The sequence below is a fragment of the Doryrhamphus excisus genome, linkage group LG8 (genome assembly GCF_037039965.1).
Source record: "Doryrhamphus excisus strain RoL-2023G ecotype Guam linkage group LG8, RoL_Dexc_Guam_v1.1, whole genome shotgun sequence".
In the NCBI taxonomy this organism is placed as follows: Eukaryota; Metazoa; Chordata; class Actinopteri; order Syngnathiformes; family Syngnathidae; genus Doryrhamphus; species Doryrhamphus excisus.
Window position 1 is genome coordinate 9229325 of NC_136364.1, and position 16903 is coordinate 9246227.

At 42.2% G+C, this 16903-nt stretch overlaps 2 protein-coding genes across 2 annotated transcripts; one reads left to right on the plus strand and one right to left on the minus strand.

The window, feature by feature from the left end:
- The first annotated feature begins 905 nt into the window (after positions 1 to 905).
- On the plus strand, positions 906 to 6770 carry bbc3 (BCL2 binding component 3). Its single transcript, XM_058079959.2, has 4 exons — positions 906 to 1215; positions 1749 to 1962; positions 3818 to 3990; positions 5751 to 6770. Exons 1-4 carry the CDS (start codon positions 1144 to 1146, stop codon positions 5832 to 5834), a joined length of 543 nt encoding a protein of 180 aa, XP_057935942.2. The 5' UTR covers positions 906 to 1143; the 3' UTR covers positions 5835 to 6770.
- A 4510-nt stretch (positions 6771 to 11280) lies between these two features.
- sae1 (SUMO1 activating enzyme subunit 1) lies at positions 11281 to 16239 on the minus strand. The gene is made up of 9 exons (XM_058081042.2): positions 16040 to 16239; positions 15700 to 15811; positions 14841 to 15014; positions 14376 to 14521; positions 13376 to 13475; positions 13115 to 13220; positions 11965 to 12109; positions 11809 to 11878; positions 11281 to 11509 (listed from the first exon to the last, which is right to left on the minus strand). The coding sequence occupies exons 1-9, from the start codon at positions 16138 to 16140 to the stop codon at positions 11417 to 11419; spliced, it is 1047 nt and encodes a 348-aa protein (XP_057937025.1). The 5' UTR covers positions 16141 to 16239; the 3' UTR covers positions 11281 to 11416.
- Positions 16240 to 16903: the final 664 nt, after the last annotated feature.

Below are 16903 nucleotides of genomic sequence, written 5' to 3' on the forward strand. Positions count from 1 at the left end.
TTGAACAATACTGCTGACTCGTTTATATCACAGAAGACATTGGGTGACACTTTTTTTATAATGTTAGAAAGAAAAAGAGTTTAATAGGAAAGGAAGGGCGATAGGCAGCAAAAATATTCAAGGATCAAAACTCACAAAACTATAAAAAGAACAAGAACATTCCCATTAAAAATATGCCAGTAGTTCCATAAGTGCAAATCCACAGCGAGGGAAGGTAGGTAGGTAGGTAGGTGCAGGTTGGGGCTTGAAGTTGCCCTTGAGAGATCGAGAAGGAAAGAGCATCGATGGTGAACTTTGAGTTCCTTCAGTTTCCTATCATTCCTTCTCGATTGAGCGGTTGAGGTTACAAGAAGAAGCACCTTTTCTTTTCTGCTCAGCAAAAGCTGACGTGGTATATTCCAATCTTTGAGGCAGTTCTGAGCAGCGTGGAGTCTCAGGAATCCACGAAAAGAGCGCTCCGACTGAAGCAAATCAGCTGTTTTTATGCACTCTGTGCTCACCACTGCCATGTCCCCTCCTCTACTGGGAAAGTCCCTTCAATCGTCCAATAGCATGTCTTCACAGGAGACCACGTGGGTTCTGTCACGTTCTCAAGACATTTCTGAGAAATCACATGAACTCTCGTCTCATCACCAAGACACTTCTTGAGAGGTCACATGGACTCCGTCGCGTCATCAAGACACTTCTGATAAGTCAAATGGACTCCGTCTCGTTATCCATCATCCATACACTTCTTGAGGAGTCGCACCGACTCCGTCGTGCCACCTAGACATTTCTGAGAAGAATTAAATAAGAATAAATTCAATAAAACTTACATTTTCGGCATTAAACAAGCGATTCAGATTCGACTTTTGTTTTGAAATTTCAAACCGGATATGACGTCAGCTGACGCTATATAATACAGGGCAACGAGCGATGAGCGGCAGAGTCTGCAGCAGCAAGGAAAGTATACCGCAGCCGCTTGCTAACATGTCTTCATGTCCGTAGCTAGCTAGCTAGCGCCGCATGGATGCGCTAAACTGGGAATAACAATCTTCAAAAAGCGAGGAAAAGTCGTCGAGACAACCCCTAGCCGGATCATCTACGTGAAATGACACTTTTGGTCGCCCGCTTGACACTTTTTTGCACATTGGAGCGCCTCTGATGTCCGCCGGTCGCCGCCGCTCTCCATCGGGCGGAAACACTCAGCACCCATCCCAACAGGGTCGCCGTAAGGTATGACTAAATATGCTCATTATTATACTAGTAAGTCATGTCAAATGTGATTTATTATTATATTAGTAAGTCGTGAAAATATACTAACACGTTCTTTTTTAACTTTATAGTACAGCTAGTTTCCCTTCCACTCAAGTGAAACACTCACTTGAACGTAGTTATTTACTGCAGGATGACGTTTATTCGTCCTAAATGAAAATTTAAAAGAAATAATCCATACCGGGGTTTGTTTACAAACAGCAGTGTGGCGTCGTCGGGGGCGCACTGCTTCCCCCTGGCGGCCAATGGTAGAATTTAGGTCAACATGGTGCTGTATTATTTTGGAGTAGAGATTTCCCTTTAATCAACTATTTTATATGATATTCTTATAGCAGCATTTAACATTTAACACAGTTTCCATCCATTTGCATTAGAAAAAAATCACAATATTCTTGACAAAATTGCACCAAAATATTGGCATGATGTCCATTTCTGACATTGTAGTGTGTAATTGACTGATTACATTGTTGGTATTAATTGATGTACATATTCAGGTTCCAGGTACCACTGAGATGGCGCGCGCAGAGGCCACGGAGGGCGTCTCTGCAGCTGCAGCAGGGGGTGCGAATGGCCCTCTCCCACAAAACCACCACAGCTCAGGCAGCGCCTTGCCCAACACGCAGCACCCTCACCCACCTCCGCTGCCCACCAGCCTGCCTGGCCCCACGCCCCAGACGCCATCGCCGCCGCTGAGCCCAACGCAGTCGGGTAGGATCATGTGCCTTTCTAACCTTATCGCACCTGAAACATTAGTCCTCACGTGAAGAGTGAGTCACTGTAGAGAACAAAAGATGTACGCTGACATCTCTCGGACCAATCAGAACATGTCTTTGCGGCTCCAGAAAAGCTCAGGTGATGATATTGGGTAGTATTATAATTAATCTGTTATTGTAGCGGTGTCTTTGTCAGGTGGTTTGCACGCCACAGGGTACTGACTTCTTTCTGGAGTCTTTCCAGTTACTCCGTGCTCAAACCACATGCATTTATAACCACACGGCATTTCTGCTGCACACTGTGCAGTAGGCACAGTCTGGGGTGGTTGATGTGGGCTCACAGACATGGTCTTAACGATGAAAATGTGGAGAGATTGCAAACACAAGACAGTAAATGTCAGCATATGCAAGTGTTTAAATACCCTTATTTAAACAGCACTTTAAATAAGGGTAAATAATAGCAACATTTCAATTTGCAATATCGATAATATGCATTATTTTTTGATTTGTGACACGATACATCGCAAATACAACCCATCAGGCTGTGATTTGTATGCATAGGTATTTTTCATTTGCATCACGTTCCAATTTTGTATGCTGGGATACATTATGGTGGTCTGCCACTTCCTGTATTTCTACCCATTTTGGTGAAAGTGATGCTACCGTTACTCCTCCTCCCAATGTCGTCAGCAAGGAGGTAACAGTGGTGGAATGGCGTGGAGGGCTGGCGGGAGCTTGTCGCATTGACGCAAGATGACGCCAAAAAGTGCTCCGACCGGTTTGAGGAGGAGGTGCGGAGATGAAAACAAGGATTGCGACACGTGCTTTCAGTTTCTTGACGCTGGTGCGTTAAAAAAATATTACAGATAGCAGGGAAGAGGTACATTTTGTGTATTTATTACTATAAAACTCTTTTTTTAACAGAGAAGTGCATTGAAAAAATAATGAATGTGGGTGCTTTGTTGATCTTGTTGACCAAGTCCTAACTGGGTAAATAATGTGTTTAGTTTTAAGATAAGCATGCAAACTTGGGGAAGAAAAGCTAATCTAATCATAGAATGGTATGATGCTTTGCAGGCTGCAGCTTAACGTTATGATTTACTGGGAGAGGAAGCATGAATGGAGATGTTACAAGTTGTAAAAGGAGGCAATAATGAAGGTACCACCTCCTCCTCCTCCCTGCTACACCCGCCTCCCCCTTCTGCCGCGGGTCAGCTGTGCAGACATGTTCAGACATGTCCTCCACCGGGCTGCGCTGCCTGCTCCTGCTCTACAAAAGCAGTGCTGCTAATCGATAGATAAAGGATTAAAACTGTAATAAATGGACGTCTAATAGAACAAAAAACAAACATTGCCAGTTAACCAATGGGAATAAGTGAAATAAATAAAGTTTGTCGGTGTCTCCCTCTCGGCCAATCCTGACATCGGCTCCACCCCCCGCGTCCAATCAGAGCGTGGCACCATGCTCCACTTGCCAATCACGCCAAGACAGTACGCGGTCTCGAGTTACCTTGGCAACAAGCCAGGCCTTTCTCGTGTGTTTGTTGTTGTTTTTTTGCGTGCTGTCTAGTCACTTTTTTTTTTTTGCTGGAAGGATGGCTTCTAATCCTCCCTGCAAAGCCGCCAGTTGCCGGGGGCGACCGTCTAAATGGCAACGGGTGGCTTGGGAGAAAATGTCACATGACCTCCAGTCACATGACCTGTTGCCACTCTTTAATAGTGATGCCGCACACGCAGTACAGCAGACTTATTAAGAAGATTAAGTGATTACGCTCCACTAGTTGCGTCTCATCACTATCAAACACTTTGGATCACTTCCTGGTTCATGACCCAGGCGTTTGTCTCTATAGACGAACGGCAGGATCAGGGGGCGCTCCTCAGACGCAGACCCCTACCGGAACTGCCGCCTCAGGACGAGCACGAGTCGGCGGATCCGCTCCCGACGCCATGGCTGGACACCACCGCTCTGGGCCAGCAGCTGAAGACTATCGGAGATGACTTCAATGCCTCAGTGCTGCGAGCGGTAAGCTTCCATGGCGGGTGTGGGCGGGGTCGACGGGGGTAAATATTGGTGACATTGCAGCATGGGCAACAATACAGGGTGACTTTCTTCTTCGTTTTGCGCGGTGTCTAACTCCGCCCCTAAGTCAGCATCCTAAGTCATCTGACTTAGGATGCTGTGTATGCTAATGTGGCCACAGAAGTGTAATAAGAAGTGAAGCGGTGTTAACGGTACAAAATGTTAACAAGCACGGATGCAGGACACTTACGTCTTTGTTTATGTTTGTCTTCTCTGGGCACTTTGACCCCATGGCGGGTTATTCGGCAGCACGATGCTCGATTGCGCTGAAGAATACAGCACATCGCAAAATTACCATTTTGTTACGTGCAATGTTGTACGAAACCAGGGGTAAAAATTTGACAGGGGTGGTCTGACTGTCGTTTTTGGCAGTCGGGAGGGTGGTGGTGGGCGGCCGAATCAAACGTTGATATTGTCGGTACCAAGGGCGGACAGCAGGCGCCTCCAAAGTGAGGCCTGGGGGCCATTTTGTGGACCGCAGCACTTTCAAAATGTATAATTTAACAAGAAAACTAAAAGCAACAACAACAACATAATTTTATAAGCATAAAGTTCACTCATTCATTTTCTACCGCTTATCCTCACAAGGGTCGCGGGAGGTGCTGGAGCCTATCCCAGCTGTCTTCGGGCAAGAGGTGGGGTACACCCTGGACTGGTCGCCAGCCAATCACAGGACACATATAGACAAACAACCATTCACACTCACATTCATACCTATGGACAATTTGGAGTCGCCAATTAACCTAGCATGTTTTTGGAATGTGGGAGGAAGCCGGAGTACCCGGAGAAAACCCATGCATGCACGGGAGAACATGCAAACTCCACAGAGATGGCCTAGCTGTGAGGTCTGCGTTCTAACCACTTGACCACCGAAGCATAAAGTTGAAATATGAAATAAATATTGTAATGTTTTGAAAAGCTAACAAAATAATTAGTAAAAGTTGTATATATGTTGTGGGAAAAGCACTAATGCAATGAGAATGGAGTCAAATTTATATGATAAAGTCATAATTCTAAGAAGAAAGTTATATTATAGTATTAAGTTATACTATGACTAACAAACACAATGAAATACATTTTCTGGAAAACTAGGTTGGGGACAAAGTTACAATATTAGGGGAATAACTAAAATTGAAGCTCAATATATTCTGAAAATTAAAGTCATAATTCTGCAGGAAGAAAATTTACAAAAGAAGAAAGTTGAAACATGAATTTAAAAAAAATGGGGAAGAGGAGCACTTGTGGCAAAAGTGGCAAAGTTGTATCCTTTCATTTTTCACTGTTTGGACACCCGTGGTTTAGAGCATACTCCTAACTGTCGCAACTGTTCTATAGTGATCACAACGGCCATTTTGTCTGAACTTCCCTTAATTATTAGCTGGGTTTTCTGTCTCTCCTCTGTTTTATTTGCACTACTTTCTTATCTTCCCGCCCTCCTTACACCAGATCGTGTGAGGACTTGGCAGCAGACCAGCAGACACACACACACACACACGCACGCGACGTCATTTGTGTTTATGTGCCTTGGACTGTGTTAAACTCACGTGCATGTCTTGGTCCCGCCCTCTCTACACTTCGCAAACCTGCCCGGCTGCTTGCAAACACACACACACACACACGTGGTACACCGACACACATGGGACGTCACATGTTTTGTCTCCTGTCTCAGCAACAGCCTACTGATTGTGACAATGTGTCCTCAGCACGACTCCGCCTACTGGCAGTACTGGAGAGGCTTCCGCCGAGGCCTCGTCACCCTGGTCCGCGCCCTCGACAGGCTGGTCTAGTTCGCCCGGTCGGGAGCACATCACCATCCTCCACTCGACGTCCCTTTTCTGCTGGTTCAGACTGCAGCCGACGCTCGCTGCGTGTGGGGTTTTTTTGGGTTTTTTTTTTTTGGTCCTTTTTCACCTGTGCGACGGTCCAAACTGGACGCTGGCGCTTGCGGCCAGCTGGTTACATTCATCTCAACAGAGCACAATGACGTTTTCATTCACCGGAATGTCCTTCCACATGAAATAGTTTCATTTGGTGGTGCGACACGTGCCTTTGTGACACACACACACATACATTTCCTGAAGTGTAAATATTCCTTTTCAATCAGACAAAAGTGGCCTGTGGAATACCGAGTGTTTTGTTTGTAAGGTGCAACACTCAATGTTGATTTGATTTCATTCCCGACAAGTATTTCATGATGTTTTCACAAGTCAGTTTTGTGCGATTGCTTTGTAGTTAAGTTAATTTATTTCCAACGGTAGCATGTATGGAGCTTCTTTTGTTTTGTTTTGTATGTTTAATTTATTTGTTCTTGACATTCCTGTTGTTGGCCTAGCTGATGCTTCAATAAGCTGAAAACTGGATCTGCATGTTGAAACACAAAACGATCAGACGCTAAAATAATGTTTCATCAGGACCCGGGAAACTGTAGCAGGATTTGGAGCTGAAAACAAAAGATTCAAGCGCACTTTTACGTTGCTTCCGTTTGCCTTTGTTTTTCCAGCAGCATGTTCACCGCGTCGTCTTGTTTTCGATGTTTGTGCATCTGTGGGACTGACATGACTGCCTTGTGCGTTTTGCTAACATGATGCAGATGCAGCGTTGCCACTTCCTGGTTCGTCTTCCTTGTTATCATGCAGTTGTTGCATTTTTTTACTGCTGTAAAGTTTCTACTGGAATTTTGTACTTTGTTGTTTTATACAATAAACTCAATGAAATAAAGCGGTCTGCTGTCACCTGCTGAGAGATTTCTTTAAATTTAAAGGGGACCTCTTATGCTTTCCCCACTTTTCTGACCTACAAATGTATAAGTGTGACAGTTAATTAAAAGTTAGTGTAAAATTATAAGTTAGAATGTTGTATTTTCGTGTTAAGCGAGTGAGCCCTGAAAGAAGTTTGTGGTGCCTCAAAAACTGCCCCTTTGTGATGTCACAGAGGAGATGATTTCCATATATGGGCATGGCTGTAAGCCAGATAAGCTCTCTGCCCTCCCCCAAGTTCTGCCTCTCTGTTTACGTTGCTAGCAATGGCTCATAAGGGAAAACCCCATTTGTTTACAATTCCTGAAGACTCCACCATCAGGCACAAGTGCTTGGAGTTCCTGATTCCCTACCAGCCAACGAAATGCATTTTAATCTTTCAACGGCTTTTCAAGATGTCTTGGAGTAATCGCTTTTTTGGAGAAACTTCAGACTATCCAGTCTCTACTTCCGGATCGGATTCGAGATCCAACACATGGCTGTATGTAAAAAGCAGACATTTTAAAAAAGATAAATTGCAGTTTATTATCAAGTCCTATACTGTTCATCAACTCCTTTAAAATTGGTTTTGTAGCTTGCGGCTGTCAAGAATCCGACAGTAACAGGGGACTTTTTGACTGTTGTAAAAGGGACGACCGTAAAAGGCATCCGGTGATAAGGTCAAGCAAGTGACCTGAGGAGAGTGACGCTACCTCTTAATCATCACACACGACCAGGTACATCCTGGCCCGGGTCCCAGCCAGGGGTGACCGGTGAAGATAAGGTAAGTAATTGCTGTTATCACATACATATGCGTATGTGTAGGCAATGGTTATTGAAAGATGGCTATGTTCCCTGGGGCTAAATGTGCAGCTATTATGAGGAACTACATGTAGTTGAACCTTCACCTACGTTTAGTGTGATGCATTGGTTGGTACACACACACACACACACACACACACACACACACACAAGAGTCACTATGACAGGGCATTTTATATTGAACTTCTGTATTCTGGGAAGAGTAACGTCTGTATTCCGGGAAACCAGAACAGATATGTGTTCACATCACTGCTGGGAGGGAATTAGTCCGTTATACCATGATTCTTACCATTTTAGGTCATGTAAAAGTGAGGAGGTTGGAGCTATGACGCTGAGGGGTGAAGAGGTATAAGAACCGCACCCAAGACATTTCGGGGCTTTTCTCCTTGCGAGTCCCTGGGATACATGTAGCGCATCTATAGATAGGCTAAAAACTGTCACTTTGTTCTGCAAGTGAAAAGAGCAACTTGTTCTCTCATCAGAAGAAACACAGACTATGCAAACTTAGAGTTTAACCAGCAAGGCGCAGTTTAGCGAGGAGGAGAAGTGCCCAGGGACATCGGAGGAAGCCACACATAGATGCAGCTCCTTCTCTCTTTTCTTCATGTGCAACCTAGAGCCTTGCAGGAAAACAAAGAACATTTATTGACCGCGGACCGACGAGTCTCACCTTTGGGATTAGGAATTTCCCTCCATCAGCGAATGTGACAACCTTTTATTTTGCCTTTTACTTTATTATCTGGATGCTGTTGTGGCATATTTGTTGTTCATTTTGGGATGAGCCTGAGAGGGTGGTAGCGACCCACCTGTCATTTTTAACCACTTTGGACATTTTTACAACTTTTGTTCATATGTAACTGGAGCTCAACAGCATTTTGAAAGACAAAGTAATGTATTATTTTTATTATTTTACTGCTTTTTGCCCTTGCCAAATTTACTATTAAATTTCCTTCATTCACCTATTCTGTTGTTTTTTTACATCCTGTATAATAAAAGAGTGAGCTGTTTGTAAAAGAAGAAGTTTCGGTCACACCTTTGATATGATAAACAGGTCCTTCTGATTACTAACAGATTAGTAAAGTATTCCAGGTCTATACCAAATGCAACAAAGTGGATATAACTAGAGGGTCTAGTGCTGGGTGCAATGTAAATATCCATTGTGCTTGGTCTGGATGCAGCGGGGCTGCCTTTACATGAGCCGTGAACTCCTGGGTGAGTTTCCTTCAACCTGACTTAGGTGGAATACATTAAAAATTGCCGTTTTTACGGGAAGCATTAAATCCAAGGAAATGCAGCTGAATCAGAATCAGAATGCCCTTTATTGTCATTTTACATATAGTAGAATGAAATTGCAGCAGCTCCATTTTCAGTGCAAGACAGTATGACAGTACAAAATATAGAAATTAGAAATTAGAAGGATAAATAATAATAAATAACAAAGGGTCTACATTGTAGAGGATGATTGGTTGCCTTGGTTACATGGTCTTGTTGAGAGAGATGATGGCTCGAGGAAAGAAACTGTTTTTCAGTCTTTTTTTATTCTGGAAGATATACTAGAAAGCTCTCCGTGCTGGTTATCATGTGTAGTCTAAGGGAGTCCACAACCTAATACAAAGGGCAGAAAAATTAGCATAATAGGTCCCCTTTAAAAAATGCTTTAATATTTCAATTATACTTCCAACAGTGACATTTTTCCTGAGAATATTCTGACTTTATTCTCGTGAAATGTAATTTTTTTCTCATAAAATGATGACTTTATTTTCTACTATTATGACTTCACAAAGTAACATAATTTTTAATTTCATGATTGTATAAATTAGATATTTTTTCCTCTGAATATTCCGACTTTATTTTTGTAAAATGACCACGTTTTCTCTTAGCAATGTTTATTCCCCTAGCGTCATACATGTTTTCAAAATTTGCAACTTCATTCCTTTTGTTGTGTTTCTCCTAATATTACGACATCTTTATTTCTTAATTTGTCAACTTCATTCGTCTAAAAAAATCCTTAGAATAATATGACTTTTTTCCACATTAGATGACAATTTTTTTCCTGTAAAATTATAACTTTCTCTCAACCTAATTCCCCAAATTTCACCTGAAGAAAGCAACATCTTCATTCTTCATTATTTGATATGCACTTCATGCTTGTAAAAATTGCATGTTTTTTCTAATAATATCATGACTTTAGTGTCATAAAAAATATTTTTTTCTTGTAATAGTACGACTTTATTCATGTAAAGGTACTGCTGTTTTTTTTCCCGTTTTTGTTGTTTTCTTGTTTAATTTAATTTTTATAATGTGTTGTTGGCCAAGAGACACGAAGTTCCCCTTGGGAACACATTTACTGTAACACACACAAGCATATGCTATATTTTTGTTTAAATGGCTTGTCTCTCTTTATATCTCCCACTTTATGTAATAAGAGTGTAAAGGTGACTGTACGGGTGGTGTTATTTCATGTCTATGTGGGTCTAATAGTTTTACATAGCATATTTAGATCGTGAACAGGTGTTCTAGGCCATAACTACAAAAATAGTCAATTTATAAAAACAGGACTCCTACTTCGCGGAAATAAAGGAGGTATTAAAGTATATTAAACACATTTGAAATTATAAAATATATACTCACCTCTAATGAATGATTAATGTAAGACAATGAGAGTCACCATGTGGAAGTTTCATTTTTCGTCTCACAGCAACTGTGGTGCGTTCAAGGACTGCCAAACAAAGTACGAAATCATAAAAATTCAAATTGTGGGTTTTACCTCGGAGACTTGAGTTCAATCCCACCCTTGGCCATCTCTGTGTAGAGTTTGCATGTTCTCCCCGTGCATGCGTGGGTTTTCTCCGGGTACTCTGGTTTCCTCCCACATTCCAAAAACATGCTAGGTTAATTGGCGACTCCAAATTGTCCATAGGTATGAATGTGAGTGTGAATGGTTGTTTGTCTATATGTGCCCTGTGATTGGCTGGCCACCAGTCCAGGGTGTACCGCGCCTCTTGCCCGAAGACAGCTGGGATAGGCTCCAGCACCCCCGCGAGGATAAGCGGTAGAAAATGAATGAATGAATGGTGGGCTTTACCAACACCTGTACATGCTGCACATTTGACATGTATTTCGTGTATTCTTAAAGTATTACCGACATAGGGTGAATTTATCTACTGAAAAATCAGAAATTTAAAAAATTCAAGATGCAGGCATCCACCTATAACACAGGTATATATTTTTGGAATATTCTTTACTGTTCCCCCAACCTAAGCCAAGAGCTGCTATATTGCTTTTTATTATGTCAACAGAAACCAAAATAGTTGCTTTGCAGGTCTTGTAAGGAGTGTTTGAGACTGAATATAGGAGTATGGGTGAATATAGGTGAGCTCCATTTCATTTCTAACCCAGTCAGTGAGGATGTCCTCATATGCTCTCTGCTGCAGGATGAGCCAATCATGCTGCAGCAGGAGCAACATTGGCATCGTGATTGGCTGCAACGACCGAGCTGCGACCTCTCAGTGAGGATACCGGCGCATGCGTCACCCTGTGAACAAAAACAAAACGTCAGCATGGTTTTTAGTTTTTAAATAAATGAAGTACTCGTCCAGACAACCGTCTCATCTTTCCTTCAAAGCTTGCACTTTCTAATCTGCAATTCCTTTAGGATAAATATGGAAACAACAGGTTTTTATGTAGTACTTTTATTACTCAATGTAAAAAAAGGTAGCAGGAGCAGGGGCGTGTTGTCAGTGATGGATGCCATAAATAAACAAACGGATGATGATGATGGTGATGATGAGAGTGATGGAGCGGGAGCAGCATCAGTTTGGTCCAAAGTAGTCCACCATGCCGTTTCCTTTGCGGCCGTCGAAGAAGAAGAAGTTCCGATGCGGAGCGTCCCTTTGGGACAGAGCCTGGAGAACAACAAGGACACATTTAAGCTAACCCCTAAACCCCAGGCCACGCTTTTGACACCCTTGGTCGATACAAAGGAGTGTTAGTGGTGCTGATGTAAATAATCAAAAGGATGGCACTGATGAGGTCATGAAGCCTGTCTCACAGAGCTAAGCTCAAGGACTGGATCAGAGCCAGAACCCAGCAGAGCGGGCCACCTGTCCGCACAGTGAGGCGTGAATGTTGTCATAGTTTCATGTTAGAAGATGTCTTCTGTGGATTCAGGAAGGTTCCATAATGTGTGTGTGTGTGTGCTTACCTTCACAATCTCCTGACCCAGGACTCCACCCACCACGGCGCACACAGGAGACATGACGGAGAAGCAGTAGCTGTGGACATCAACAAACAGGAAGTGACCTCTTGTACACCCAGTAGGATCCCCGCCAGGAGCAAGCTGGAGCTGCTTCGGATGTACCTGATGAAGTCGTCGCTAAGGATGTCAGCGCTCACGCCCAAGGCCTCCAGGACATCGTCACGGATCTGCCTCAAGAGTTGACTGTCCTCTGCAAAGGACTGTGGCTCGGGGTCACGACCTTTATCCGTACGGAACTTCAGCAGGACTGCATAGGACAAACAAAGCTTTTTAGCAACCACTTTTTTTTTGTTTGCACATGTTTATTCCCCCATTCTGATTTTAAAGTACACACACCACAGTGACTGTGGTGATGATTGACAAGTCATCTGTCCTGGCTTAGCCCCGCCTCTCTCCCTAAAGTCAGCTTGTTTAGAGTCCAGTGTTGCACCACTGCATGAGTTAATGGCAGCACAAGGTTGCTGGACACCACAAACTGGGCTGGGACAGGAAGCAGTCGGTAGGGAGGAAGAGTCACTTCCTCACGCGCTCGGCTAACACCACTTCCTGTGATACTTCCACAAACACACCAAGACACAGCCCCACCCTGAACAATACGCCATCATTTTTTCCCCTTTCAGGGAAGTCAATTGCAGTAATGTTTTTTTTTTGCTTGGTTTTTTACACCCGGTGCCTTTTCCGGCGCAACCCTGGCTGGGAATCAAACTGATGTGTGTGCCATGAAAGGCAGAAGTGTGCACCATGACTAAAGATGAGGCCGATCCCATCTAGTATCGGTTTCTGATACCAGCAAAATGAATGCATACCACTGGCGAGCTCTGCTCCATGAGCCCTATCTCAGCTGTAAGTTGTCAGCAAACATAGCCAAAACAGTATCAACTAACATAATAAGATATCCGCAAATGTAAAGTAACCAAAGGAGTATCAGCGACCCAGATGCTTAAAACTTGGTATACTTATGCAACACCATAGCCTGATACAACCCTTGACATTTTGAAGCTGTAAGTCCAATATACAGTAGTTCAGTTATAAAAAATGTGCATTTCCGGCTTTTTCCAAGTAATGGTGGCAGTTCTAGGGAGGCCCCACTTTGACCCAGACACTCGAAATTTGGTATACATATACAAAACCTACCACGTGTAAACATGCACAAATTTATCGTAATCTTGGCGCTTAGTTGGGGACAGACTGGAATAACCATGATAAGCATGTTCTTCCGTCATTAAATGCTCAGAATGGTGCTGCCAAATACCGTGTAGCAGGAAATAGTCCACAGGTGTCTTCTTCAGACAGGCTTTGGCCTTCTCTGTGGTCCAGTCCACCTGCAGCGCCTCCTTCAGCCTGCAGAACCTGGCTGTCTGTTTGGGTCCACACAAGAAACAACACATCACCACCATAAATGTACTTTTTACTAAATACAAAAGTAGTGTTCTCTTCTTGATTAATGTTTCATTTAATTATTGTATTCAGTGATTTATTAAATGCTAAACTTGTAATTTTGGCCCACTCTCACCTTTTTGACCATTGTGGTCTCATTGGGGTCCACTTTGGCCTTCTTGGCTTCAGGCCCATCGTTGGAGTCTGCTGAGGGCTTCACTACTTTGGGTTTCTCCCTGAGGACCAAAGGAAAGTTCGGTAAAGTGAACCCGAGAAGCGACACGTGTTAGCGCAGGGGTGTCCAAGCTTTTTCCACTGAGGGCCACATACTAAAAAATTAAAAAATGTAAGGGCCACTGTGATATTTTGTATTATTTCAACTAATTACAACTTTATTTTGTTTTGTTTTTTTCACATAACATTATGACTTATTTTTTATGTATTTGTTTCTTTAATAAACTGTGATATTTTGTGTTATTTCTAGTAATTACAACTTTATTTTGTTTAGTTTGTTTCCCATAACATTATGACTTATTTTGTATGTACGTATTTCTTTCTTTAATAAACTGTGATATTTTGTGTTATTTCCAGTAATTACAACTTTATTTTGTTTAGTTTTTTTCACATAACATTATGACTTATTTTTTATGTATTTTTTTCTTTAATAAACTGTGATATTTTGTGTTATTTCTAGTAATTACAACTTTATTTTATTTTGTTTGTTTCCCATAACATTATGACTTATGTTTTATTTATTTTTTCTTTAATATTTCAACTATGCCACTAAAATTACATTATTTTTGCTCATGATGTTACAAGTTTGTCATGAAATTAGCTGCCATTTTTATTTATGTTTATTTTTTGTACTTTTGTGAAACTACATTCTTGGCATGTTTTGTTTGTTTCTTTCAGCTTTTTCCTGATGAAGGAATCGCCACAGCAGATCTTTTTGATCCGCATACTGATTTTTGCCTTGAGCCCTTTATATTCTGGATTCCCTTCCTGACGAATAATAACATATGCTTACGAGTGGATATTCAAACCCGAGGCGTGTGCTACGAACTAATAAAAAATAGCCTCTGTACCACACTTTGGACACCCCTGCGTTAGCGTCTAAAGGTTCTGTGACAACTCACTCTACATAGCTGTGCTCCGGCCCCAGGTTGCAGAACATGTAACCATAGTAACCGTGGACGTCGCCGCAGAAAACCATGATGTTGTGCTGCGAGCACAAATGGTCCACACGCACCATCACGTCTCTGGAGCATCCAGTCAGACACACCTGAGGGACGGTGAGGCTGACATTCTTACATAGACACCGACTGGGTGGTTGTGGAGACATTTCTTTCTCTGCTGTTGTGTCGGCATATTTTCTCACCGCGAGGGAGCCAAGTGAAGGTCGGGAGGAGGGAGAGTGATGTGAGGATGGGGTGAAGTGAGGACAGGATGAGAGAGATGACGAGAGTAGGACGAAGAGGGGAGGTGAGGACACCAAGAAGGAAAGGAGGCGGAGCAAAAAAAAAACAAAACACAGAGGTAGGGGGGCTCTTAACTTTTCTTTTCTTAGCTTCCATGTAGGTATTCACTTCCTGTGCACTCACCGCACTAAACTGCAGAAAGAAACTGTCAGGCTTCTCCTCAATTCTCCCTGTGTCGGCCAGAACCTCCACCATGGGGTTGAGGTTTTGAGCGCGCTCCAGCGATGCCTTGGCGCGGCTCTGGCCGTACATGCTCACCGGCACCAGAAACTGAGCTCGACACAGCTCCTCGGTTGCCTGGCGAGCACACAAACAAGGACGGGCAAAGCTGACTCAGAACCAGCTATAGGTCTTTCAATTCATGCTGCAATTTAACAAGCTTAAAATTATGTATTATTTCAATACATGATTCAACGACGATGAACATCAATTAGCTCAGACTTTTGGTTAGACTAGAATAATGTAAGCACTATAGTTTGAATTGAGGTTTTGCCACTGTCGCCATCTAGTGGACACAAATACAATTGCACACCAGTGTCAAATCATTTAAAAAAAGCATAAATTATATTTTAAGAAAACCAGGGAACAATAGAAACAGAAATAAAATTATTTTTTCCGGTTCCAGCACCAAAAATGCGCCACGTCCCTCTTTGATTGCCATTGTTAGTTCGCGACGAAGGGAGCAACAAAATACATATTTGCTGGGACAAAAATGCTGAAAATCTCGAAAATGCGGGGCACCACGGTAATAGAACATCACTTCATACACCAAATAATGAAATGCCAGGGTGTCATTTCTTATACAACAAAACTATGGTGCGCTTTGGGTATACTACAACTACAATACTACAACATTAGATTAATTAAATGTGTTCAGGGCACTGAGAGAATTGAATTCAACTTACACAGAGACAGGTATTATATAAATGCAATGCCAATTGAGATAAATGTTAGATATTTACGTTATTTTGCTTGTGTGTACCTTTTCGTGATCCAACAAAGTTAGTCCTTTTACTCCAGCCAGGATTAAGTTTTTGGCCACTTCAGCCCCCAGACCCCCTAAGCCAGCCAAGAGAACCCGGGACCCTCGCAGTCTGTAGCCGAAATACAAATTAATTACAGATTACTACATATAAACAAATGAGGGGATATTTTTTCAAATCAAACGCCAGGTGACCATTAATTACAACCTATGAAAAAAACAACACAGTATTTTACTTTTTTCTGCCTTACAGTGTTTCAATTACTATAAGAAACAAATCCACAATCAACCGTCTAAAGACTGTTCCGCTTAGCATTAGCATGACAAGCTAACTTGTTACCTCTTCTGTGCATCCAAACCCCACAGACGGATCTGACGATCGTACTGGGCCGCCTCTTCTTCCGTGATGACCGGATCCTCTTTCTCGATCATGTCGATCATTTCACCCTTCGCCGATGACAGAAAACCTTAAGTTAATCGTGAAGTTTGATGAAGAGACACTTGCAATTGTTTCAAAAGCCGCGACAGCCCCGCTCAATCGGCGCAGATTGATTACGTCACGATAAGCTGCAAGCATACCAGTACATGCTTGCATATGATTGTTTTTTGTTTTTTTTGTTGCTCCGTAAATACATTTAGTCAGGTTGAATTGTATATATATTTATATATATATATTTATTATAAGAGTATATTTAGAAAGCGACCCGTTTAAGTTCTTCAATCCTACGAAAAACGACAAGGGCGTCTGACAGTATCGCTACCATAATTTACGTAAAGGACATTTACAATGCAATATTATGTTACATTTTACTAAAATTAACAAGACCTGATTTATTTGGTTACTTGGACAGCAGTGCCCTATGAACTTATTTGAGCGTATTTATCCCCGATCTCTGACTTACAAAATGTCCAAGCTTTATATTTTCATTAAGAAAACAATCGCATTATTATTATTTTCAATTATGATTTATTGAGTAAACGTCAGTATCGTACTTGTATATGCCGGATTTAGCAGCGGGTGGTTGAGCAATCCATGCCGTCTTCTATAACAGTGGCAGAAATTGACCTTCGTTGTTAAATGTTATTACAACTATTTTGTGGTCAAACAATGACAAATTACTTCAGATATAACACGTATCCATCGTGAAATGTCATATATTGGATTATGTATAACTTATAATTTAAAGTTACGGCGTTCATGTTG

What these genes read in the sequence shown, in the direction of transcription:
- bbc3 (XM_058079959.2), top strand. Translation starts at nt 1,144, where the DNA reads ATGTCCGCCGGTCGCCGCCGCTCTCCATCGGGCGGAAACACTCAGCAC. An exon ending in CCCAACAGGGTCGCCGTAAG is followed by an intron (nt 1,216 to 1,748) that starts GTATGACTAAAT and finishes GTACATATTCAG; the next exon opens with GTTCCAGGTACCACTGAGAT. An exon ending in ATGCCTCAGTGCTGCGAGCG is followed by an intron (nt 3,991 to 5,750) that starts GTAAGCTTCCAT and finishes ATGTGTCCTCAG; the next exon opens with CACGACTCCGCCTACTGGCA.
- sae1 (XM_058081042.2), bottom strand. Translation starts at nt 16,140, where the DNA reads ATGATCGACATGATCGAGAAAGAGGATCCGGTCATCACGGAAGAAGAG. An exon ending in CTTAGCGACGACTTCATCAG is followed by an intron (nt 11,879 to 11,964) that starts GTACATCCGAAG and finishes TGATGTCCACAG; the next exon opens with CTACTGCTTCTCCGTCATGT. An exon ending in TGGGTCAGGAGATTGTGAAG is followed by an intron (nt 11,510 to 11,808) that starts GTAAGCACACAC and finishes GTTGTTCTCCAG; the next exon opens with GCTCTGTCCCAAAGGGACGC.